Source organism: Leptosomus discolor, chromosome 2, assembly GCF_034619465.1.
Source record: "Leptosomus discolor isolate bLepDis1 chromosome 2, bLepDis1.hap2, whole genome shotgun sequence".
In the NCBI taxonomy this organism is placed as follows: domain Eukaryota; kingdom Metazoa; phylum Chordata; class Aves; order Leptosomiformes; family Leptosomidae; genus Leptosomus; species Leptosomus discolor.
The window spans coordinates 113701807-113727601 of record NC_141392.1 but is presented as its reverse complement, the minus strand read 5'-3'; the positions used below and the strand labels follow the sequence as shown (position 1 = coordinate 113727601).

Sequence of the window (25795 nt, the reverse complement as noted above, 5' to 3'; positions counted from 1 at the left end):
GCCTGAAGATTTTGCTTATGACAGTTATTTCAGTCTGTGTGATGTATCCTATTCATGCTAAAATAAAATGTAGCATGAAATATTAGTTATTTACAACATTCATAATGAAAATTAATGTCTGAGAATGTTGAAGAGATTATATTTAGAGAGAGATTGTATAAATGCATATGGTTAGTCATATAAATTTAAAAACATTGAGTCTGAAAACCTGAAACCCAAATAAGTTTTCATTTAGATCAGTCTCCCCCTTCTTCCTGCCTTCATAGCCTGCCTTGCTAATGATTTGGGCTGAAAATGTTTAGTGTTATTTTACCTTATAGGTAAAATATAGGTGTTTATAGGTATAATTGAGGATCTGCAAGCAAGCAACTTTGGCCTGGCTTTCAGATTGTGTTTGTATTCTTATACTTCCTAGCACGTATTCCTATACTCCCTAGCACTTTTCTGCACCTACGTTGTTTAACCAGAAATACAGCAGTAGGGTTCACTTGTACAGTCTCTAACATGAATTCTTCTTTCAACAGTGCGTTTATGTTCGGATCGACTTAGTCTCATCAAGGACTGTCTTGCTCAGATGTCAACAAACTATAAACAGTCTGCTAAGCTCCTGGGACTTGCGAATTTGCTAAGGGTTGCGGGTAAGCTGTGTTTATAAGACACTGTATTGCAATGCAAAATGCATTTGTGTTGTGCTTTAGGATATTTGAGTTGATCATTAGAACATGTGTTCAGGGTTATCACTGAAAAGTTATCTGGAAGAGCAGTCATTGGGGAGGAATAAAATATTTTGAGCAACCTGGTCTAGTGGAAGGTTGGAACTAGATGATCTTTAAGGTCCCTTCCAACCCAAACCATTCTATGCTTTTACATGATGAAGTACTGCATTGGTAAAACAGCTGATACTGTCAGCTGCTCTGGCATTCCACTCACACCTAAAGTAAAAACAGCTTTGTCTAATCTGGGTTTTGAGTAAAAACTCATTTCAGGGAGTTGTAGCTGAAAATATTTTGTCTTACAGTTAATTGGTAGTACTAAAATTCCAGTAAATCTTACTGTCTCTGTCAAATAAGGTAGTTTGATTTAATAATAGTCCTATTCAAGTTGCTGGGGGGGGGAAATAATCTGTAATGCATAAACTTCAGCTGTTAGACTTTTGTCTATGATTCATGTATCTCCTTTGTACACTAAAAATAATGTCTTAGCCTGAGTATTCATTTGAGGAGCTGAACATCTTAAGGATAGTAGATTTTTTTTTTTTTTTTTTTTTTTTGATAGCCTACCTAAAGTGTCTGGCAGACCTTTTGATATTTGAAAAATACTTCATCAGTGCAACTGCAAATACAATACTGCTGTATTTGTATGATGTAGAAACAGGATATAGAAATATAAAATAGAAATTCATATTTCATGCAGTGTGCTATATAAAATCAATGCATACTGGCTTTGTCACTGATGCATGCTTGGCTAATTCCTTTCTCTCTCTATTTGTTAAATGATTTAAGAATTTTTTCTTAGGTTTTTAGGAAGCTTAGCGTTGGCAATTTTTGTGTAGTATTAAATATAGGAAGGGAGATATTCAGGGGGGTTGGGTGAGGTTACGAACAGAGGTTAGGTTGTTGAACTCCCAAGATACCTAGATCCTAAGGAGGTGAATCACTGGAAGTGTTGTTGTGACTCTGGTAAGCTCAGTGCTCCTGTTATGTAGCACTGCTACATGGAAGTTGGTAGAGGGGAGGGATGGTACCATGTGAGGTAGCTGGATCCAATCTACGTATTTGTTCCCTTTACATGTAATATCCTGTTCTGTAGCAAAACTAGAATGACAGACATAATTTCTCTTTTTTTTTTTTTTTTTTTTTTCTCTGCTTGCAAGACTTTTGGGAAAAATGTCTCTGTATTGGTTCATAAGATTGCTGTACAGATCTTTCCCTCTCCTCTCTGCTGCCTCCTGCACGAAGTCAAAATCTGTCAGTTTTTCTTAAAATTCTTTAGGCTAATGAAGCTGATTTTTATTTTACCTTCTTTTTGAATCTAAAAGATTCTCTTTATATGAGAGAAGGAAAAGCAAAATCCACAGTGATTCTATGAAGCCTAAAACCACAAAGTTTTTCGTCCATTAGTGTTATCTTAGTGCCTTAGTTGTCGATCAGCATCTATAGTGCCCTGGTATGTGCCTTTGAACAAGGAACAAACTCCTGGCTCCCATCTCCAGAGACTGAAAGATGAAAGGCAACATATATTAGGTAGAGAACTTTAGGGAATTCATATAGAGCTCATTGATATGGTAATGTCTGTGTGCTAGTGTTATAATCACAGTGGCACTTACTGAGACCTCACTGAAAAGAGTGATTTAAAAAGAGAGATTTAAAGCCAGATGACAAAATGGGCTCCTGATTTTTCTCTTCCATGCTGTTACTGGGCTGGAAAAGCCAGAAGATGAACCTGTGAGGTGGCTAATTTTTAAGGATGTGGATGATTTAAAAACTAGTACTTGCACCACAAATTACACATTTATTCTAAGAGTGTTGGGTGCTCTGACTTTTACTGGTTAACCTCAGGGATAATCCTAATGGTTGTTCCTGTGGTAAGTATGAAGTTTTAGTAGTAAAAGTATATTTCAAGTGTGAATCTAGGTAAGGAACACACTATTTTGACACTTGCTTTTCCTGTCTTGTATGCTAAATAAACAAATTACTCAGTCACTTTCAAAGTTATCTTTTGGTTATAGAATAACATTTATTTGAAAAGAAAAAATAGCAAGAAAATATTTCCAGTAGTGACTTTCTGTGGTGGTGGATGTGGTGGCATTTTTTGTGGGTCTTCGTTTGTTTTCTTTTTAGTTTAAGTAAGTAGTTTTAAGCTTTTGCGATTGAAAACCATTTCACTGTCACTGAGGGGTGATAATTGTATTACTTTGATAGAAAGGCTATTTTCTGTACAGGATATTCATTTATAAGCAAGATACGAATTCAGCATGAGAATGCCACGGTTGGGAGTTTTATGTAAACTTATTTGTTGTAGGAGACGGGCTATGGAAAACAGGTTTCCTTCATTTTAAGAAACTCAATATTTCTTTAATCTTTTTTAGTTTTTCTGGACTTGAAAGCTATAAACAGCATGCCACTATTACTGCTGAATTTTTTACGCCTGACATTCCACTCCATTGACGGATATCCGGAACAGTATCTGAAAGCATACAAAGCAAATGTGATCGTTATGACTATTCTGTCATGTATGCAAATGCAATATTTTTCCAACAGATTAAAGGAAGTCTGTAGAGCTGTACTCTTTAGTCCTCAATTACTGCTGTATGTACTTCCACTGAGTGGTGGAATAGCGAACCTTACACTGAATTTGAAGTTGCATATTGTTTTAATAGCTAGGCTAACAGTAACTTTAAAACCAGGTTTTAAGTGGAATGCTGACAAAGCCTTGATCATAGTCTGTAAGTGAAGAGTCTTATAAAATTTAATAGTAGGTATTAAAAACCAGTATTAGAGCAAGACATGTAGAAATGGTATTTCTGTATCTGTTGACTTAAGTTATTGAATTACAATTATTATTATGATGAAGAATTAATTTAGGACTTGGTAGGCAATAAGAATGATAACAAGGGCTAATATTATTCCACAGATTAGCTTATAGCCAAAGGGGCAGCTCACGCATATAGGTTTTAAGATTCATGAATGAGTATATTTTATTTTAGACTGAACATTAAAAAAGGAAAACCTTCCTTGTAGTTTTAGCACAAATAGTCTTTGTTACCAGGTTTAAAACTACTGGGAAAGGGTGACTTGATTTCTAACAGCTTATGATGAAAGCGAATGGTTTTAAGGAGATATATTGGGATGATTCTGGATATTGAAAAAGAATCTAGGGACTGAACTTTATGGACTTGCTTAATGAAGAATTAAATAAAGTGCTGCTGGAAGAAGGAATTGTTTTTTGTCCCTAATTGGTTTTCACTATTTATACAATTATCCTGATTTATGATCCACCTTTGCTGTGAAAGAAGTTCTAATTTTGTCTTGCGGAACATACTGACCGGTATTGGTTATGTATGCTCAAATTTGCAGTCCCTTCTGTTCCCGATCCACTGTGTGTATCTACCAGTAGAGTGCTTTCTTGTGCTTTGTCTGTGAACTGGATTTTGCTCCCCCTGCCACTCCACCCCATGTGATATGAAAGACTTGCTTGCTACATCTATCCATACCTATATAAATTGTATACATATGTGTGTGTATATAGTATATGCTATGTTATACTATATATAATATATAGCCTATAAAATACTATGAGCATATGTGTTTTAATTTCAATTCTAAAAGAATGCGTTTGCTGTACGTACAAGGGTAGAGTGCACTTGGTCATCCTCAAGGAGCTTTGGGAGCTGTGTTCTCTGAATACAGTTGTTTAGAGAGCAGCACTGAAAGTGAGTAATGGAATTTATATTCATACTTATCAAAGCTAAAATATTGCTTAGGTAATGATATATCAGCTAGCTTCTTAATTGCTTTAAAGTATTTGATTAATGACAGTAAACTCTACTTAAGCCTCATGCCCCTACCTCTGTAAAGTAAGCACGCAAGTGTTATCTTAATTTCACAGATGGGTAAAGTGAGTGAGGGAGAATGTGTTCAGCGTGACAGCCAGAAAATCTGCACCTGCTCAGGGAGCTGGAACTGTTCTACATCTCGAGATCCTCACTTACTCCACGCTTTCAGTTAAGAAAGGATGTGAAAGAATTCACGTTCTGCAGTTACTTGCTTACAAAAGAGAGGAGCAAAAAGAAAAAAAAAAGTTTTTTTTTAAAAAAAAAAAGCTTAATGTGTCAGAAATTAAGAGCATCTTCTCTACTGTTACTGTGTATCAAAAAGATCTAAGGAGCATTGTTCTTTATTTCTTGAGTTAGGCACTCTATAAATGTTTTATGTTCATTATTTTATTTTCTCACAACTTTCTGTGGTAATTCAGTGAAATTTAATATCCATAAGCTAATTCTAGTAACTTTAAGCTTTGCTCACGTTGATAAGTCAAAGCTTATTTTTGAAATTCACCTTCCTCAACACTGACTTTGTTGCTTAATGCATGTGGAAGTAACCATAGAGATGGTTTCTGATCTCCTAAATGTAGGTGATGTGGAATTTCTGGAGAATTACTGGAATTCTCGAGATAATGTTTCATCCACTCACATATAACATGCATCTTAACCAAAGTGTTTTAATAAGTCTTTTTTTTTTTTCCTTATATGACCCAAATTGGAGCTAAACTTTTAAAAAGTGTTTGAACATCCTTTATTTCTCAAGAAAAAATTATTTTCTATTATTTCTGAGTTTCCATATTTTTCATCTCATTATTTGTAATAGAAACATAGAATCATTTAGGTTGGAAAAGGCCTTTAAGATCGAGTCCAACCATTAACCTAGCACTGCCAGGTCCACCACTAAACTGTGCCCTTAAGTGCCACATCTACACATCTTTGTAGAAAGATGGGGTGGTGACTCAACACAATTTTTCATAATATCCAATCTAAACCTCCCCTGGTGTAACTTGAGGCCATTTCTTCTTGTCCTGTCACTTGCTACTTGGGAAAAGAGACTGACACCCAGCTCGCTACAACCTTCTTTCAGGTGTAGTGCCATATCTGCTTGTATCAACGTCTATCTGAATGCTAAACATCATAACAGAAAGATAGAAAAGAATGTTGGAGACCTAAATCTTACTGGGTGGAGTAACCCTTAGAATGTAAATGCATTTTCCTTATGACGTAAGGAGGTAATAGTCCGAAGGAGCTGAACACACACAAACTTTCACAGATAGTAAAAGGGAAACAAAAAGTAAGATATCCTTTCCAGTTTCTGAACTTGATTTATTTGAGTCTGGATGTCAGATATTAACATTAAGGCCTAATGGAGAATTACTGTGTAACATAGTAAGGTCACCATTTTAGTAGTTTTTGTTATTGAACCTTTCTTGGTTTTAAATCTTGGCTGTCAGTCAAAATGGCAAAGGGAACAATTTAGAATTCAAAACTTTCACTTTTATAAGACTTTATTATTAAAAATACCTTCAAATGAGGCGTCACAAAGCTGAAGCAGTGGATTTTTTCATGTTTGAGTAGAAGAACAAGATTGTGCTTCTGAGCAGCAGCTAGTCCTGTTTTAAGTGACTGCACTTTGAGGCAATGAAGGCTATATGAATAAGAACTTGGGCTGTGCAGTGCAGGGGACTCAGTAGTCATGTCAGTCAGAGCTGATGGTTGTTCTGTGGCATAACAGCGTGTGTCAAGATAATGGAGGTTTAAATGAGTGAACAGTGGATACAAGATGAGCAAGTATAGCCATGGACTGGAAGAAGAACAAACCTTATATTTTATGCTTGTGCTTTTGTAAAACATGCAGAGATGGATCCTACTGCGCCAAAACTAATTAACTAAAACATTGGGGATGGGGGACTTATCAGCATATGACTGCTCAAGCACAATTAAGAAGAATATCATTCCTTGCTCTAAGTATTCTTCCTCTCTTCCCTCCAATCCCACTGATTTTTTAGTAGTAATAAATGAAGGTGATTATTTTGTCTGGCTGAAATCTGAGGAACAACAGTTTGGTTATTTCTCTTGCCTTATATCTGTGTCTGCTACTTAGTCAAATCTCTCTGTAAGTAGTAAAGCTGTCAGGGTGAAGTGGGCATCAGAAGGTGAGTGGCAAGTACAGATCTCTTGCTTACAGAAATGACAGTTCACATTTAGCTTGTGTAGATGGACGCACCTCTTTGTCATCTGTAATTGCTTTTGCCTGGATGAGAAGTTCCCAGGTTCCAGAGGGCAAAATGTTGCAACAGAAGAGCCTTGGATGTGATTAATTCGCAACATCTTCTGTTGGCAGTATATAGAGCAAGAGGCCAAAAGATAAAATGATGGGAAGCTAACCTGTTCTCCCAGCTGAGTTAGTCATGACGTGCTGGGATTAGGGGAATCTTGATTGAGTTCAGTAATTAGGGTGACTTCACTTCCCTGAATGTCATTCTAGTGCAACTGCTACATCTCTTCTTTTGAGAAAGCTTTAAAAAGAAATTTGCTTTGCCTGTGGTGATGGACCCACAAAGTAGAGTTAAAAATAACAACTATGCAATTTAAGAACATGTACTCTTTAAATGGTTTTTGGAATCTGATCTGTTTAACCTTCTGAAACATTTGCATTTCATGAGTTGTAGTAATACAGTTTCATAAACCAGTGCCCTTTTCAAATGACTGTAACAGCAGTGCATAAAATTGCTTTTAATAATAGGGGAGAAACATGAACAAGAAGCTTGCATTGAAAAAAATCCACTCATTTTTATTAGCTTCTTGCCATCCTTCTTTCCCAAATTAAAATTAATAGCGTGAGACTTTTTTTTTTCTGTGTATGTTTAGTGGCCTTCTCATACAGTGCATGGACATACATGCTATTTTGAGCATAACACTGGACCAACAGACATCAGAAAAATAAGTAACTTTCATTCTCTTGTGTTGACTCTAAATTGGAAAAAGCTTAAAAAAAAAAAAGATGACTGGTAAAGGGTGACAGGTATAAATGTTGTTTGTATTGACTGTAACTGGCTTTGAAAAGGAGATAAGTTGTCTGATTAGATTTTCATCTGTGAATGCTGATGTATTAAGGTCAGGACACTTTTCTGCAAAGACTGTCAATGGAACTTTAGTCAGAAGAGATCAATAGTATCTGAAGTGTTACTTTTGACTCCTAACTGGAGGAAGAAGCATTGTCCAAAAGGCCTGGTGACCAAGATGTGTGTATTGTGTGAAAAAATAGTTTCAGATCTACTCGCTCAAGTTATGAGGGTAATAATTTTTAAATACCTGTGTCTTCCACATTTCATGAATTATTTGGCTCCATGAAGTGGGAGTTTAAACTGGGGCTTTGTATACTGTAAGAAACAATTAAAAATTTCAGAATTATTCTTCTATTGCAGTTCACAGAAGTTTTTTTTTCAATGTCAGGATTTTGATTTATATATATGTCATATACCTTAAATACCAGTTTTGATCTATGACTTGGCCATCACATAAATATAGTTTTCAAAACTGTTTTTTTTTTTTTTAACCTAGACATAACATGCTGTGTAGTTTTCTTTTAGCTATCTGTGATGCCAATGTTTTTTAAAATATGTAACTGTTTTTATTGTTTCCTTCAGGAAAAAGCAGATAATTTTATTTCTGCTTCAGTTTCAAGATGGGCTTTTCATTTGTGGCATATAGTTTTGCTAGGTAATAAAGTAGCAAGCTTAAGTCGACCATTAATTCCAATTAACTAATAAAAACGTTGGATTTTTCTTACAGGAGATGATCAGATGGAGAGAAAAGGTCAAGTTTTAATCCTTTTAGTGGAACAAGCTCTCAGTTTCCAGGACTACAAAGCAGCTAGTATGCATTGCCAGGAGCTTATGGCCGCAGGTAAAATGAATAAATGGGGATTGTGTGGGGTGATGGTGGTGGAAGTCTGAGTTCTCATTCTTAGCTTACTGTGAAGTATTGTACTTCAGATTGGTCCTTTTCATTCAAAAATCAGTTACATTTTGTTTGTGGAAGTGAACTGACATCTCCATGGAATTAAGATGTAAATAGCAGCTTTTTCTATATTCCTCTGTGAATCAATTTCTTATTTTTTCTATGTTATACCTCTCTCAAACAGGTAAAAATATGTGACTGCAACTAGTAGGAATGTTCAGGTCTTTTAGATGTCTTACCTTTCTGTCAAAACTTAAAATATTGGTGTTTGTGTAATTTTTATATGTGAGGGTATGAGTGGTGGTAAATGATGTATATGTCAAGATACTAAGGAAGATGGAATTTGTTTCTTTTGTTCTTTTCTGCCTTAAGTTTGAGGGGGAAAAGTCTGAGATGAATTGAGGTTCTTTTATTATATCAAGTGATGTATTTTACACTTTTTTTTTAACAGCCGCTCTAGTAAGGTGTTCAATATCATGCTCTGAAGTAAAATTTGATTTTCGTATTGCAATATGTGAAAATGTAGTGTGTAGGCTTACAGATGCCTATTGTACTGATATCTGCAATATGTTAATAATTAATCTTTTATGTATTTGGTCAGTCTTAAGTTGAGTTACATCTCTGTTTTATGGAACCTTTATGGTTCCTTTCTCAGGGGATGTTAAGGGTCAGCAAGAATACCACGTGCCCTCCTTTATTTCATACCTTAAGAATAATGCAGCATCTTCCTATCACTTGTGAACTTTACCAATCTCAGAAGTACTTTTTTTGTTCCCTTGTAGGTTATTCTAAAAGCTGGGAAGTATGCAGTCAGCTTGGGCAATCAGAGGGTTACCATGATTTGGGTATGCGTCAGGAACTCATGGCTTTTGCTCTGACACACTGTCCCCCAAGTGCCATAGAGGCATTGTTGGGAGTGAGCAGCTCACTGCAAACCCAGGTAGGTGTTTCTGAAACTTTTCATGCAAGTTCAATGCTTGCCAAAGTAAAGTTGTTCCTTTAGGTTCCACCCCTCAACAAGTTCATGTTTATTCTACTCTATTTTTCTACTTCCAGTTATATTTCAACAAATCTGTCTCTTTATAAGCATTTTTATATCTTGAGTTGGCTTCTTAAGCAGGAGTGCAATTGTGTTCTCTGTCTTTAGTACTTTTAGTTTCTTCGTTTATTGCCCGATTTAAACATTTTATTTGCAAATGAAGTTAAACAATTTTTTCAATGTTTTCCAGGTGTTTACACCTTGTACTGCAACTTCATTAAATGCCCGCTTAAATGTCTATTAAATGTTTATTCTTACGTTTTTATGATCTCTACCCAATATACAATGAAATTCTTTTTGCACTGATTTCAACCATGTAATGTTTTTAACAACTACAACAGGCTTTATATCTGAGCCATCTTTATTAACTCTGCACTGGCTGACTTCTTAATAGAATCATGTCTTAGGTGTTCAGCTGATCATACTATAGATGTGAGAACATGTAATTGTGGCATTTAGGTACAAGTTATGGCAAGATAACATAGCAAACCTTTTGAAAACTGTGATTGTGGCTTGGCCTACGTACTATTACTTGTTTAAGAGTTCATAATTTTCTTAGTTGTCTAAGAGTTCACAATGTTCATGGATTTATCTTTGTGTAATAGAGCATCCTAGAGGGCTTGTATGCTGTGTCTGAAGAATGGGGGAGAAGGGAGCAATTCCTACAGTACATATGCAGTCTAATTAAGGCAGCTGCGAGTGCATAGCCTTTTTCTTTACAAAATTGCTACTATAGCAATGTGTATGAGAAATATAGGTAACATGTGCTGCTTCAGTAACAGCGTAACATTAAAGTCTAGCTCCTGCAAGCTATTGAATATTTTTTTTCATCATGAAAGCACTCAAATTTGAGAGAGGTAGGTACTTTTATGAGCTTAAACGTGAGTGGAATCTTTGCAGGCTAGATACCTGTACAATAAAACTTGTTCCTCCCCTTACATGCCTGTACCTAGAATTAGAATTTGAAGTCAGACATCACTGTAAAAACCAAAATTTGTTAGACTTTCTGTCAATTCCCTGTTTCTATATTGCTGTCTCATTCCTTCCAAAGGCTTCAGGTCCTGTTAGTTGTAATGCAGTGCAGCTGCGCAGCCACTGGTTATTACCCGCTTGCATCCTGCTTCTCCAAGGGAAAATATTCTCCGTCTCCTCCATTCACTAAACTTGAGACTGAATTTCTTGCTCAAGTTTCCCTGGTAGTGCAGTATCATTTGCAGCAGCAGTGCAGTGGTAGTTAATTTTGTATTTGCCCCAGGAAGCCAAACCCAAGTCATGATTTGAGTCAAAGCATGTTTAATCAGTTTCTTCTGCAATTACTTTCTCCATAAACTAAGCGTAAGCTTTTCAGCTCTGTTCGTTAATGGTCTGTCGTGGTTTATCCCCAGACAGCAACTAAGCACCACATAGCTGCTCACTCACTCTGTCTCCTCCCCCACCCCTCCCAGTGGGATGGGGAAGAGAATCAGAAAAAAGTAAAACTCATGGATTGAGATAAGAACCATTTAATAATTGAAATAAAAAAATAATAATAATAATGATGATAATAATAATTGTAATGAAGAGGAAGGTAAAAAAGAGAGAGAAATAAAACCCCAGAAAGACACGTGATGCACAGTGCAATTGCTCACTACCTGCTGACTGATGCCCAGCCAGTCTCCAAGCAGTGATCAGCCCCTCCTGGCCAACTCCCCCCCAGTGTATATACGGGCCATGACGTCATATGGTATGGAATATTCCTTTGGCCAGTTTGGGTCAGCTGTCCTGGCTGTGTCCCCTCCCAGCTCTTGTGCCCCTCCAACCTTTTCGCTGGCAGGGCACGATAAGCTGAAAAATCCTTGACTTCGCAGAAACACTATTTAGCAACAGCTAAAAACATCAACGTGTTACCAACGTTATTCTCATACTAAATCCAAAACAGCACTATACCAGCTACTAGGAAAAAAATTAACTCTGTCCCAGCCAAAACCAGGGCATGGTACTACATGTTCTGTCCAAGCACTCTGTCTTTATACATTGGTAGATAGATACATGCAGAAAATCTTCATCAGAAGGTCACGCTGACCTGATGATGTTAAACAGCTTTAAGTGTCTTTTTGCAGACCTTCATCAGTTCTATGGCCTGTGGAAATTCTGCTGACAAAACTCCTATCTTGTGTTAACACTTGTTTCTGTGGAGTTACCCAACACCTTAGAGGCACAGTTCAGATAATGGATGTTTTTCATGAAAGTTCTTTAGCCTATGTAGTACAGCAGGGTGCCTATAATTTAAAAAAAAAAATAATAAAAAAGTCTTGCATTGTGTGAAAAAGATTGCACAAAAGTCACCGAGAACATAGAATGGTTTGGGTTGGAAGGGACCTCAAAGATCACCTAGTTCCAGCCCCTCTGCCATGGGCAGGGACACCTTCCATCAGAACAGGTTGCTCCAAGCCCCATCCAACCTGGCCTTGAACACTGCCAGGGAGGGGGCAGCCACAGCTGCTCTGTGCAACCTGTGCCAGTGCCTCACCACCCTCAGGGTGGTCATTTTGTCTGGGGACTACAACAGTGAGAGCATGCCAATGATACCGATGTGTTATTCTCCACGTCTTTCCTTGCACCCTTGTTTTTCTACCATGGAAGATGTACATCAGAATTTCTTGGATTTCCTATGATATCAGTCATAATTCTTAGTTTTAATTATTTGACTGGTAAGAGATTCTATTTATTTTGTGTTTATAGATTCTTTATCAGGCTGTGAATTACCAGTTTCTTCCTTCGGAAGGAGGTGAGAATGTAAATATCTCAGGACCTTCTTCATTGATCAGTAAGGATACAGAGGTAAGCTTTAAAGAGAGGTTTTTAAATGCAGATTTTATTCTGCATTATGCTGAAGAGCTGAATTTGAGTTTTAAGCAACATCTACCTGTTTACTAGATTAGCACATTAAAGATTTCTACTAATTTCTGTTCTTAGATTGCTTTAAATTGAAGGTTTTGCTTATGTATTTATACTTAGTCTTTTCTGATTTTTCATTGCTTCTTCCTGCACAGTCTTAGCACCGTAGAATAAAAAATAAACCCAGAGGTGGAGAAAAGTGCAACAAAACCTAACATGATAACATACATTAATGTTGGTTTGATTTTTTAAATCTATTCCAATTTTAAAGTAAAACATTTGAAAATAAAACTGAACTACATATTTATTAAAAAATGTCCTGAATTAAACTTATTTTTCCCTTTTGTTCTGTGTATCATAAAGTTTATGGCTTCTTTGTCATATACTGCATGTGAAATTATTTTTGTGTGTAAGATCAGTGAGTGTTTTGTGGGAATAGAGGCAAAGCAGCAGGAAAACGTCTAATATTACTTCTACTTTTCATGTTTATTATTTTCATAAATTAAGTTTGTACACATACAATTGCAAGTACATTTCTTTCTTTAAAGACAATGTAATTACCTATTTATGAAAGAAAGGAATGTCTTTTTCATCCTCTTCAGAGTTGAAAATTCTAAGTTATTCTTTCATCTGTTTTCTGTTTAATTAAATTTTTCTGTAGATGATAAATGTATCCTGGGCGGGGAGGGGGGGCAAAAACCTTAAAGAAATACAGGAAAGAGTAGAGAAAGAAGAAAAAAGGTGGTTTTATGTTGCATAGTCTGGCTTTTCGAGAAAAGTATCTGAGTTGCAGCATCCTTAATGTTACAACCTTGGGGAGGTTTTACCAATGGCAGCACTAGGTGGAACATGCTAGTCTTTGCCTTTGGCATGTTTAACACTGTGTGGCTTAAAAAAACATGCCTCTCCTTCATGTTACTGGAATGGGAACAGATAACTTCTATGTATATGTCTGCATTTTGTGTATGTTTTTCATATATATATATATATATATATATAGGCATACATGCATACTTCGTATACGTATATGCATATGTAAATACACACACGGGTTTGCATACATATAAAATAAATGAGCAGGAAAGTAAGATAGCACTGAAAACAGAGGAAGAGAGCTAAACACGTCATGTATCTGCTAGAATCATTGATATGAATAACAGGTCTGTTTCACTGGCACAAATGCTTTATATTTTCTAGAAACTGGTAAATGAATCTATCAGAGAGGAAGAGTATTAAGTAGATGTTAATAAAATTGTGGAACCTTCTGATGTGGATGTATATGTTTACAATATTTTAATGTATATAATAATTTGTCATGCATCACTTTTCATTTGCTGTAGTACTATTGACTGTGTGTTGTGGCAGAACAATTATACGTGCATATAAATTATTAAGAAACTTATTTGAGGATTTATCAGAGTTGAGCAAACTCACTAATTAACTTCATTATCAGTTCAGTTTGGATATCTGAAGCAATTTTCATTATGCTGGGGAATTTGCATTCAGAAAGTTTTCCACTCTTATTTTTTCCAATATATCTTTCATTCTTTTTTTTTTCCCCCTTAGTTGTGGTTGGATGTCTGTTTAGAGTTGGGAATAGGCAGACAGTTGACCTGGCAAGTTTGTATGTTGCTGCATTGAGTTTTTTTCATTCTGTTTTAATATAGCTTCTTCGCATGTCATATTTCAGAGTGTTACACTATGAAATGAGTTCTGTGTATTTGCTAATTCTTTTTGTTCTCTCCCAGTTGACTTAGTAGGGATTTATAGCTTCTTTCATTTCTTGCAATGACACAGGAGGAAACACAGCCAACAATTTAGTCACTCTATAACCCTTCCTTTGTTACAGACATCTGACATGTTAGAAAAGCAATATATTCAATAACTCACTTTCTCTGACTTTACTGAATCCCATAACTGCAATCCCCATAGTTCCACTTCAGTTAATTCCTCATGTTTCACCTTCATTGTCTTGCACAGAAATTCAGATTCTTTAAAGAAAAAACAAACTATAAGATTTTTTTGGTTCTCTTTCTTTTTACTCCTTTTTCACTTATGTCCTGATTAACTTCTAGCATCCTTGTCTCAAGGAGTTGACAAATGTTCTTCTTTCTCACTTATTGATAGGTTGTCAAATTGATGCTCTAAATGTAATTTTCCTTATCTTGACTTGCCTAAGCTTCTTCTAGCATATATGTTTGGGCATCTCTTTCTCTGTTGCATTAAAAATACCTGTCTGTAAGTATATTAATTTTCCCTTTCAAAGCTTTAGTGACCTTTTTCTACCTCTTCTTACCTTCATCTAGTATTTAATCATTAGTTGCCACACTTTTTTCTCTTTGTTGTATGCTGTAAATGGCTCAGCAACTAATCTGTGCCTCTCAAACAGAATGTCTCAGTGAGAAAATTAATGTCTTGATTCGTGAAAAGCATTTCTGAATATTATTGCTAACATTATTAAATTAAAATATAATGCTTAGTCATGAGATGCTGTGTTGTGTTTAAACAGTAGAAATAATAACCATCGATTGCCTTGTAAATGACATCTGACTTTGTGTTAAATCTGCGTAATACTTAAAACATGCATTACATCTGTTATAAATAAAATCATTATCTTTCACATATCTGAATGTGAAAATGTAATTACTGTAAAGTGGCATATCAGCACAAGAGAAATTTGCAGTTTGAAGTTTCCTGGAAAACAAACTCTTTGGTAGGAGAGCAGACATAATTTCTAGAGGAGAGTATCTTCAAATTATAGGAATGCTTTTCTTAAACGTTGCTTAAGGAGAAGAAAATTTCCAATTAACAGAGCATTAGCATCTTCTTTGCTTTTGCATTTTTTGCAAGCACTAGATCTAGGAAAAGTTAGGATCTTTTAAAACATTTGTGTACATTAAATTGATATGCCATGTATTTTTATCACTGCTTGTTAGAAATGATTAGGGAACGTTGTCTTTGTGGCATGCACTGGGAATTCTTCCACCTGGAGTCTTTGGAACCTCAGGACAAAAATAATGCTCCAGCTGCTCTTTCAAATTCTGTTGTGTTTTTTGTTTTGTTTGTTGGGTTTTTTTTTTAAATATTATTTTATTTGAGATTCACTGAAGCTGTGTTTTGTGGTTTAGTAAATGTACTGGTTGTAATTCTCTAATAACTAAATTGGGGTTCTTCTCATAGGAAGACGTAGCTGCAATTCCCGAAGGAATTGTGTTCATCTACAGTGTCACCGAACTCTTGTGCAGAGAAGGAGAAAAATCTCAATGTGGAGCTCAGTACATGCACTGTTTAAACTCCTGGTGTAGTCAGTGGAGATCTCGTCAATGATGCATAGAGAATAATGCAGTTAATCAGTCAGTAGGTGGTTGATTCCGTTACTTAATTGTAGATACAGCGATTTGAGATGCCCTAAGGAATCCTCCTGACCTTTAGCCACTGACTCAAAAAGTCTAGGTCCTCTGTCAGATCTACAAGTGTTATGCAACTGTCTTAATTATTGCCATATAGCTCAGACAGTCATCAAAGCCTGTCGTTAAGCAATTGAATCACATGCAATGCCTATGCTTAAGGCTGCATTAATTTTTCAGTTCCAGTGACATTGTAGCCCTAATAAGAGCTTAGACATTCAGTGACACCTGAATTTTAGTGTTGTCGTCTTGAGCTGAATCTTTTCTGTAGTCTCTTATCTAGGGTCTGGTTTATCTGTGCAGGACTGGAGTTTTCAATTAGACTGATTCATTAGCTGTAACATACAATACAAAAAGAACAAAACAAAACAAAGAAAAAACCCAAACAAACCAAAATCCTCTAAGGCACAAAACATAACTGTAGAATAAACATGAATACTTCTGTGAAAGAGACTATTTTAAATTGCTGTTTTCCAATGGAAGTACTGAAAAGGGAAAAAGAAAAAGGAAAGCCGATACGTGATGTTCTGTCTTATGAACAGAATCTGTTCTACTTTCTTTCCCTCATAATCTTAATGCATAATAACTCTTAATGCATAAGCTGTATACAATGTGTGGTTTGTTTTAATCCTTGCACATTGACTGATTGTCATTAAAGACCAAAAAACACAAAAAATCCATGTTGCAGGGGTTCTAATTTACTCCTCTCTCTTCTGTGGCTTATTTAAAAAATAGTTAACTTTGGGTTTTGTCCAGTTTTGACTGTTTGGAATTATGTGTATGTATGAGCATAGGTATATATGTAAATATTTTAGCTGTTATTTTAGAGTGTCTTGATAATTCAGAATTTGTTGGTTGTTTTTACACCACTTTGGATTCATATAAATTTTTGAGCTGCTAATTTAGGAATAATAAGTTGTTGTTATTGTTGATATTATTATTTTGATTTTAATCAGAAGTGCTTACTTTTATAAAGGACAAAATAATATAAGAAAATAACTTTCCCCAAACACCCCTCAAAACCCCAAAACTATACCTTCCTCCTGAAGATACAATTAAAGGATACAATTCAAGTTGTCTTCTTAAGATGGGATCTCCAACAATCTTTAAGAAATAAATTCGTGAGAGATTGATTCAGGACATCAAAAAGTCATAGCATGAAAGTGTTGCTGTTCCACATACACAGAGGAATGGCTTTTAAGAAAACAGGATTCCTGTTTGCGCAGAGAAGACTATAATTACTCATAAGAGTTGAAATTATTTTTAGAAAAAAATCAATAGAGTTTATCTGATAACAGTAGAGCTATAGAAGCATACACACCAGCATACAAGTTATCCCATTAGTTTTTACACTACTGAAGGAGGTTTATTTTAAAAAAAAGAAAAAAAAAAGTTTTAGTCAAATGCAGTTGAGAACTTGGGTGGGTTTTTTCTTCCTGGTTCTGTTTTGGTTTGGTTTATTTTTTCCCCATAAGGAATCAGTTAGGTGTCCTGCAGCATCTAATTAAAAATGGAGGCAAAGAGAGAAATCAGTAATTTATTTCAAATGTTATGTACAGAATACAAAAAGTTTTTATACTAAGTACCAAGAGTGTTTTATTTAAAAAACAAACAAACAAGACATTCTCCCCCACCCCCCAAGCCACCAGACCTAGGATTTTCTGTTGCTTTTTGCTTTTCAGAGGAGTAAACATACTGGCATTGCTGGACTAGGCATGCTCTTTTTTCATTTGGTGAAGTAAGAGCTGAAATTTCCAGTCTAGCCATTCAGTTCATTAGTGGTGCATCCGTAAAATGCAGAATATGATTTCAGAAAAGACTGAAAAAGTGCTGAAGCCTTGATGGAAAGAAGGACTTAAGATGGACCAGCTCCTTCAGTAGTCAGCTTGAGGCAGTGATTTACTGCATACTGCAGTAAAAGGTACTAAAAATAAGTTTGTCTACAGTGCAGTTCTACCTCACTGAAGCTGACATGTTTTGTTGACGAGGTTATGGTGGGACATAATTCACTTGAGCATAACTTGGCATCCTTTTACTGTGATGTCTGAGATTTTCTCATGAGTTAGTAAGTTGTAAACTAATACCTCACATTCAGTTACACAGGTAGAATTTTTCTCTTTCAGTACATTTCAGTGTATGGGGAAAGGAATCGTAGAGTTGCTAGGGAGAAACATGGGATATAAAGTTGTTGAAGTTTGCTGTATGGAGGAAAATATTTATGTTGTCTGTTGCTAAAGACAGTGTGTTTATATTATGTTAATTATATATTTATGTCTAATGTGTAAGCTTTGTAAAGCATGCAAGTAACACAAACCTTTCAGGACTGGAATAGCATAGATCAACCAATGTAGATATTCTGGATATTATCTAAATGCTTTATGTGAGAAAGAGCTTGTGCAGAAAGCTCCATTTGTGGAACATGTCTTCACCTTTTAAGAACTGACTTACATGTGACTTTACTGAGACTGAGTGAAGATGTTTTGTAGGATAACGTGTAGACACATACGTGCATGTATTGCAGAAGCAGTTTGTGATTGAGAATAGGCTGGGGTCTCAATTCTTTTTTTGCAGTCTTTTACATTTGCTGTATTCAGTACCTTGTAAGTGAAGACTGCAGAATTTCAAATTTTGATGATACTTTTTCACTTGTTCTAGATGAATGTTTACATCTTTTCTCCGTTTCCCCTACTGAGAATTCAACTTAATTAATGCTACTTCTGTACAAATAGAAGATTGTCTCTACTATCACCTTTCTTGAATTATTGAAGATTAATTTTAGCATGCTCAATCTTCTCATTCGTAGAGAGAACGTTATTTTAACAGAAGCATTCAGCAGCTATGTAAAATTACCATTACAAACTTTGGAATTAAAACCAACTGTGTCTGTGGCAGCAAGAGATTATAGCCAAATAAGGGGCAAAATGTTCTGCTGATCATGCTACTTACTTTGGACTGAAACTTCTAAATCACTTTTAACTTGTCTTTTGTTTGTTTTTATAACAGGTGCTGCTTAAATTAATGATCATTAAAATATATTGTTAACTTAGCGTGCCTGAACTCTCATGCGTTTGGCTTTAGGTCATTAGCCTAACTAAAGCATGAGTCTAACACTTGCCATTGTGTGTTGGATATGCTCACAGGATGAAACCAACGTCTCCTCTAGCCAGTCTGCTGATTTGTTGTACTGGACGACATCAAAAACCATGAAGGTGTTGTCTAACACAACTATGACTACAAAAGCCATGCTGCATGCTGTCAGTGATGGACAGTGGTGGAAGAGATCATTAACTTATCTTCGACCATTACATGTAAGGGATTGCTGATGTGTCTCCAGATGTTTACATATTCCCTGATATGTTAGTATAAAAGTCAGTCTCCTTTGTAGGTATCTGATAACTGAAGACCTCAAATCAATAAATGAACTAGAGACATCCCAGGACTGTTTGCAAGAAAATCCCAATGAAAGAAGGGGTCTAAAGCTGTTTCCTTTTCTTGTTTTCTAATCTGTTTTCTCTTGCTTTCTTAGCATAGTATGAGAAGGCATAGTTGAAATTTGACAGAACTTCAGAACTTTGGGGAAGAAAGCACAGCGAAGCCCACTCTTTAAATACTGTAATTTTATGTTCAAAGCTGTTCCTTTTCCGTGCCTCTTTTCTCCCTTCTCTATTTCAGTGGATTTTCTATAATGTTTATGATACTAGTTTTTCTGATGCTACTTTTGAGCATGATTCTCTTTCCTTTTTTAAGAATACTGGACCTCATTCAGCATTGGCTTACGTAAGTTGACCCCTATCTTGCTCCCCACTGAATTCAATGGTATTTGCATTTACAGTTGGTTCCCTTCAGAACAGCAGGTGCAGTCTTTTAAATCACTGAGCTTTTTTGGTAGGCTTAACTATACTTATTTTTCCCAGGGCCAAGAATTTGGAGATGTATTAAAAAGTGGGCCTGGAGAAAATGCCACTGTGGAAAAACAAGGCTGTCATCCGTTTTATGAGTCTCTAATTGCTGATCCATATGTTGCAGAAGTAAGTTTCTGTTAGAGAATTCTGAAGTGTTTGGTTTTTGTTGAAATCTTATAGATAAGTCAAAGTATGGATTTTGGATTATTTTTGTGACTTGGAATTTTGTGCAATAGTAGGAAAAAATCCAGAATTAAACGGAAAGGGAAGCAAATGCAGGAAGCAAGGTAGATAATTGCATCTGATGCAAGTGAGCTAAATATAACTGCAGTGTGTAGTGCGCATGTGTCAGTTATCTTATTTTAATTCTAGTCTGAAATCAGCTATGGCACGTACCAGAACAATTCTTTGGAAAGCTTTGCAGAAGTATTGCTGAGAACAGAGAAACTAACAGAAACAAAGAGTGAAGGAAAAGACCTACTTCCAACTACAGAAGGTATGGGTATGTGTATATTCACTCTTGTATTTACTATATATAGTAAATATAGGAGCATCTATGGCTGGGTTTAAATATGGAGAATTGCACACAATGATCTGAAGTATGGCCTGGGTATTTTGTATGAATTGTGATCTGGTTCAACATCTTACATTGGTAAGTACTGTAGACAGAATTAGCTGCAAAGTTTTCAAGAGAAGTGGTACTTTGAAAAGGAGTTGCTCAGTAAAGACTAGAAATCTGAAATCTAATTTAAATAAGCAGAAACTGATATTTGAGGACTGACAAAGTTATGAATATTGTGGGGGGAAAAATTGTTGAAAGTTTCCCGAATACTATCATATACAGATATTTAAATGGAAATCTGCAACCTGGTGTTAAAGTTATTTATTTGTATGCCTCTGTATTCACTTGTTCAGATTTTGTGCCATGGTGTATACAGCTTTCAGTATTGCAGGGTCATTACAGTATTTTATTTGCTAATTAATGCTTAACTGCAGCTTCTGGAATCAGAACTTCTTGTCTTCAGAAATTTCTATGTTTTATAGGTTATACTTAATTTGTTAACTGAAACTTTAACTTTTTTAAAAGCCCACAAAAACAAACAAAAAACAACAAACCACACAAAACCACCTATGATTGTCTTTCCTTTTGGCTGTCTCCTGCTGATTTAAGAAATGAACTGTTTAAATATTTACATGCTGTTAGTATCTTTTGAAGGAAGATTTCTGTTTTCTATTTTACTCTGTAGTAAGTTCTGCCATGAAAAATCAGTACATGAAATCACTTGCAATATGACGAAAGTTTAAAGTGAGACTTTCTTCATAAGCCACACAGTTTTATTTCAACTGTTTAGTGAAAACTGGCATACTTGTCAATTCAGTATTTTGAGATATATTTTAATTTTTGAGCCTCTGTCTTCCTCCATAAGTGTGCAGACTACTGTTTTTACCATTTTAATACTTCTGTTCTCTTCCACCACTCTTACTCAATAGTCAATCTGAATTTCACTTACGAGTCCTTCCAACTGTGCTATGGAACTGAGAGTTTTCTGGAAAACTGAGCTGTAGTTATTCTGTACTTGGCAGTCCTGCTGTGTGACACCTTTTGGTAGTCAATAGACAGCGTTCTTACACATAAGCATAATGTAGCTTTCTGTAAATGAATGGATTGGTAACTTGCTGATGGTTAATGCATTTAACCCTGGATTAACAGCGTTGGATCCCACCTCTTCCCCCTTCATAATGCTTTGCTTTATCAAGTCCCATGAAAGTCCTTATGATCAGTTAACACTTTCAGGATTGTGGAGCTGGAAAATATGCACATTAATAGCACAGTACAAAAAATTAAAATTAAAAAAAAAATCATGCACATATGAATACCATTTATTATTGTGTGTTTTTCCCATATTTTCAGGCTTGCTCTAAGGTTTTGGGACAATTTTTGCCATATGAAACTTGAACGCTAATATGAGTTAATAGCTACTATACTAGTAACTAACAAATACAGCAGATTTTATGTGATTTTTCTGACAAGTTTGAATCCTATTTGTTTCCTTCTAGCTGTTTTATAGGACAGCTATGGCAGCAGGTTTCAGCTCCTTTAGAAGAATCGGCAAAGATGGAAAAAGATGCAGTTTAAGCAAAGAAACCCTAGTTGTACTTAGCACGTTGTCTTAGGAGACATTGAAGCACGCATCAAACTCTGTTTCTATTACTATACCAGTGTCGTGCTCCAGCAGTGTTGCCACACAGGCAGCCATACATGATAAAAATCAAGATGATATTTGCTGCTGCTTTTGTGGTTTTGGTAGAGTCACAAGCCTTGGACTTTGACTTTTCTTGTCCTTTCTATTTGGATGTAGGTGGTAGACTGAACATTTTCAAGTGAAGTGGTAACAACCGTCACTTTGGGTCCAGTAAAACACTTTCCTCAGTTGTGCCATTATAGTGAATCCAGACTTAGCGTGACCAAGGCAGTGTTGTGCATCTCTGTCTAATTGTAGTTGTCTTTCTGCATGGCCCATAGAGATTTGGTGGGGATGTTGAAGATGAGATCTGAATGGCAAGTTACTACAGTTGATGGCTGCATTTCACTGTGACCAGATTAGGTACTAAACTTGAAGTAAACCCAGGAAAGTTGGTCGTATCTGTTAATCCAAAGGAGTTTTAGAACAAAGAATAGCTTAACTTTTTCCATTATTTTGTAATTGTCTGCAGATAAGTCTGTTGAACTGCAATATATGCTTTTAAGCTTAGTGAGATTTTATCGCTGCTAAATGAACAACTGAAGACTTGAAGCAGTTTTTGCATTTTTTTTCAGAGGAAAAAAAAAACATGGAAAAAGAGTTGAAACTTCTAGGTTTTGATAAATTCCAGTTTTCACAAATAATCCATTTTTTTCCCTACTTAGTCTTCCAAACAGGCTTCTGGCATAAAGATCTGCACAGGAAGTAAAAATTATTCATAAAATCAATTTTTGGGTGTGTTTTCCTAAGGAAATATTGTTTGTGGGACAGCAGTGTTGGCTCTTTGTCACTGTGTGTCCTCCCTCATTTGCCAACCCTCTTGAATGCCTTTGGCAAATTTCGAATTTGGCAGTGGTCTGAAGTGATCTAAGTTCCTGTAAATTTTATGAAGGTGTTTGAGAGGACAGAATGGCATCCTGCTAATGTCCATAGCCTCTTGACTGAACTCAGCCCTGTTAGACATCAGAGAATTCCTGTAGGGCTTCACAGGGAGATGAAAACGGTATGAAATTAGTCTTTGTGTATACACATTGTGTATGCGTATATGTAAAGTAGGCATCTATATATGGATACATACCTGCACGTATCTGCACACAGAAAATTTATGTTTATTGAATGAGCACAGGGGATGTTTTCTTCTCAGAAGGGATGACAAATGGAGGCAAGTCTTTCTTAAGTACATTCTGGCAACTGGGATGTCCTTGTGTTAAGCTTCATGCAAGTGTATGAATAAATTCATACTGTTCTCTGCCCTCGTATTGGTACTATGTTCTTTGTCGTGATTGCTATCTGAAGGGTGAAGGTAGATTTTTGCTAGCATGGCATTTGCATATTGGCGATATTCAGTTGGAAAAGAAGATACAATTTATTATGTATTCCTGAGGCTTTGCAATCATTAATTTTCCAGAGAATGGGAGAAGAGGGCAGAGCCCAAATTCTTCTTTCCCTCCTCCCAGATTTTTCTGTTTGACTAGAGGTCGTTGTAAGAATATATAAAGTAACTTTGTTTGTGCTCGGAGCAGGAAATACCAATTTTGCAAACTAATTCATCAAGATTTTAATATTAGATATTTTAGGGTCCTATTATCTTTGCTTGGAAGGCATACAGGTTATTTTAAATGTAGGAGAAACAGGCTGTCAGCAGCAAGAAACTGTTGGACAGGCTTGTATTTGCAGTAACTGTAATGTATTGCCATGTAGACAGCCTGTGTGATGATTGCTCACATAACAATTTGGTTTTTGTATCTGGCTGAGGGCCAGCATGTAAATCCACTTCAAATTAATGATAATCTGAAAATTGTAATTGGTCATTTAAGCCTTTTGTAAATCAGTCTTTGGAACAAAGAATTCACTGGGGGGCTGTGTGTGTGTAAAATAATCAGGTTTCTTGCCAGTGTGCTCTCAAAAATAGTTTGTGTAATGTGGGAATGTAGGCATTTGAGACTTCCTTAAAATAAACAAAGAGCTAATTTGCTTTAAGATGGCTTCTACTGATTGGCATAATAATAATAGCGGTAGTAGTAGTATTAGTATTATTAAAAAAAAACCATAATGTTGTTTTCCTGGTATACCTACAATTCCTGATGCAATTTCTGGTCCAGGTTTCATAAGATTTTTGAAGTTGTCCCTGGAACTAAATATCTATATTCTCTACCCCCAAAATTTAAGAGTATCGTGAGAATCTTTTTTCTATAGTTATTTGTTGGAACTTTCATAGCAACCATAGTGATGCTTGACTTTAGCACAGAAGGAGGTAACCGCGTGAAGGAGAGATCCTGTTACTAATTAACAAATCTTGGGTGGTTACACTGTGCCTGTGTGTTGGTTCTCCTATTTGTGTAATGTAAAATATAGTGGATTTTTTTTTAACAAAAAAATAAGTTTACTATCTATACTGTAGGAAAAACAGATAATTTTTATGTCAGTTCTATGAGAAGTATATCTTTTTATAATCAGAATAATTATTCTTTGATGCATTAATTTTGACTATGTTGTGCTGGTATTTCTGTTTGCATTATGTAGCGAGACCTGTTTTTGGTGGTTTACTGATCTTATTTAAAATTCAAATAACACTTGCAGCTTTCTCTTTTTTTTTTTTTTTTTAATTTATTATTAGGACAGAAGTTTTTAATATGATTTGTTGTGATCAGTGATAAGTGAATTAGAGTTCAGGCTTGAGGAGCAGACATTTTGTACTGTTCCTCTGGTTGGTATATTCAAACATTTACAGCATTACATTACTGCCTTGATTTTACAAGCAAAAGATTTACTTTTCATAAATCAGTACAGGTGATATTTTAGTGGCTTTGTTTAGCATCTGTTACTGCATGGTCTCATTCTTGTTTGGTTAATGCATCAAATGCTTTGCCTTGAAGTCAAAGTAAAGCTGTGCTGCAGTTTAATTACATATTATCTGTTTCTGGATTGCACTGATAAGTGTTTAATTAAGAATGTATAGAGTGCTTCCAGCTAGTGTCTAATAAAATATGGCCGTACCCAGAGGGTGGTAGTAAGTAGTTCATTCTCAAACTGGCAACAGGTCACAAGTGGAGTCCCCCAGGGATCAGTATTGGGCCCAGTGCTGTTTAATCTCTTCATAAGCAATTTGGATGTTGGGATCAAGAGCACCCTGATGAAGTTTGCAGATGACACCAAAATGGGTGGGGTATTTGACACTCCAGAAGGGAGAGCCACCCTCCAGGAAGACCTGGACAGGCTGGAGGAGTGGGCTAGCAGGAACTTTATGAAGTTCAACAGGGACAAGTGTAAGGGCTTGCACCTGGGAATACCTAACCCCGTAACGCAGCTCAGACTGGGATCCACCTGGCTGGAGAGCAGCCCCGTGGAAAGGGATCTGGGGGTCTTGGTGGATGACAAGCTCAACATGAGTGAACAGTGTGCTGCTGTGGCAAAGCAAGCCAACAGGGTACTGGGTTGCATTAACAAGGGCATCACCAGCAGAGATAAAGAAGTCATTATCCCTCTCTACTCAGCGCTGGTTAGATCATACCTTGAGTACTGCTTTCAGTTTTGGTCCCCACTGTACAAAAAAGAATTGGACAAGCTGGAAAGGATGCAGAGAAGGGTCACGAAGATGATCAGAGGACTAGAAGACCTGCCATATAAAGAGCGGCTGAGAAAACTGGGTTTGTTCAGCCTTGAGAAGAGAAGACTTAGGGGAGACCTTATTATCATGTACATAAAGGGTGGCTACCAAGAAGATGGAGACTCCCTTTTTACAAGGAGTCATATGGAAAAGACAAGGCGTTATGGATACATGTTACTCCTGGGGAGATTCCCATTGGACTCCAGAAGAAACT

The 25795-nt window shown here is 36.1% G+C and overlaps 1 protein-coding gene across 1 annotated transcript in view; it reads left to right on the top strand.

Moving 5' to 3' along the window:
* NBAS (NBAS subunit of NRZ tethering complex) overlaps positions 1 to 25795 on the top strand; it is a 191790-nt gene that overhangs the window by 72590 nt on the left and 93405 nt on the right. The window contains exons 32-38 of the mRNA XM_086460475.1: positions 525 to 638; positions 8339 to 8452; positions 9289 to 9446; positions 12267 to 12365; positions 18970 to 19137; positions 19744 to 19857; positions 20104 to 20227. Of these exons, the coding sequence (XP_086316601.1) occupies positions 525 to 638; positions 8339 to 8452; positions 9289 to 9446; positions 12267 to 12365; positions 18970 to 19137; positions 19744 to 19857; positions 20104 to 20227 (891 nt within the window). The remainder of the gene's footprint in view (positions 1 to 524; positions 639 to 8338; positions 8453 to 9288; positions 9447 to 12266; positions 12366 to 18969; positions 19138 to 19743; positions 19858 to 20103; positions 20228 to 25795) is intronic.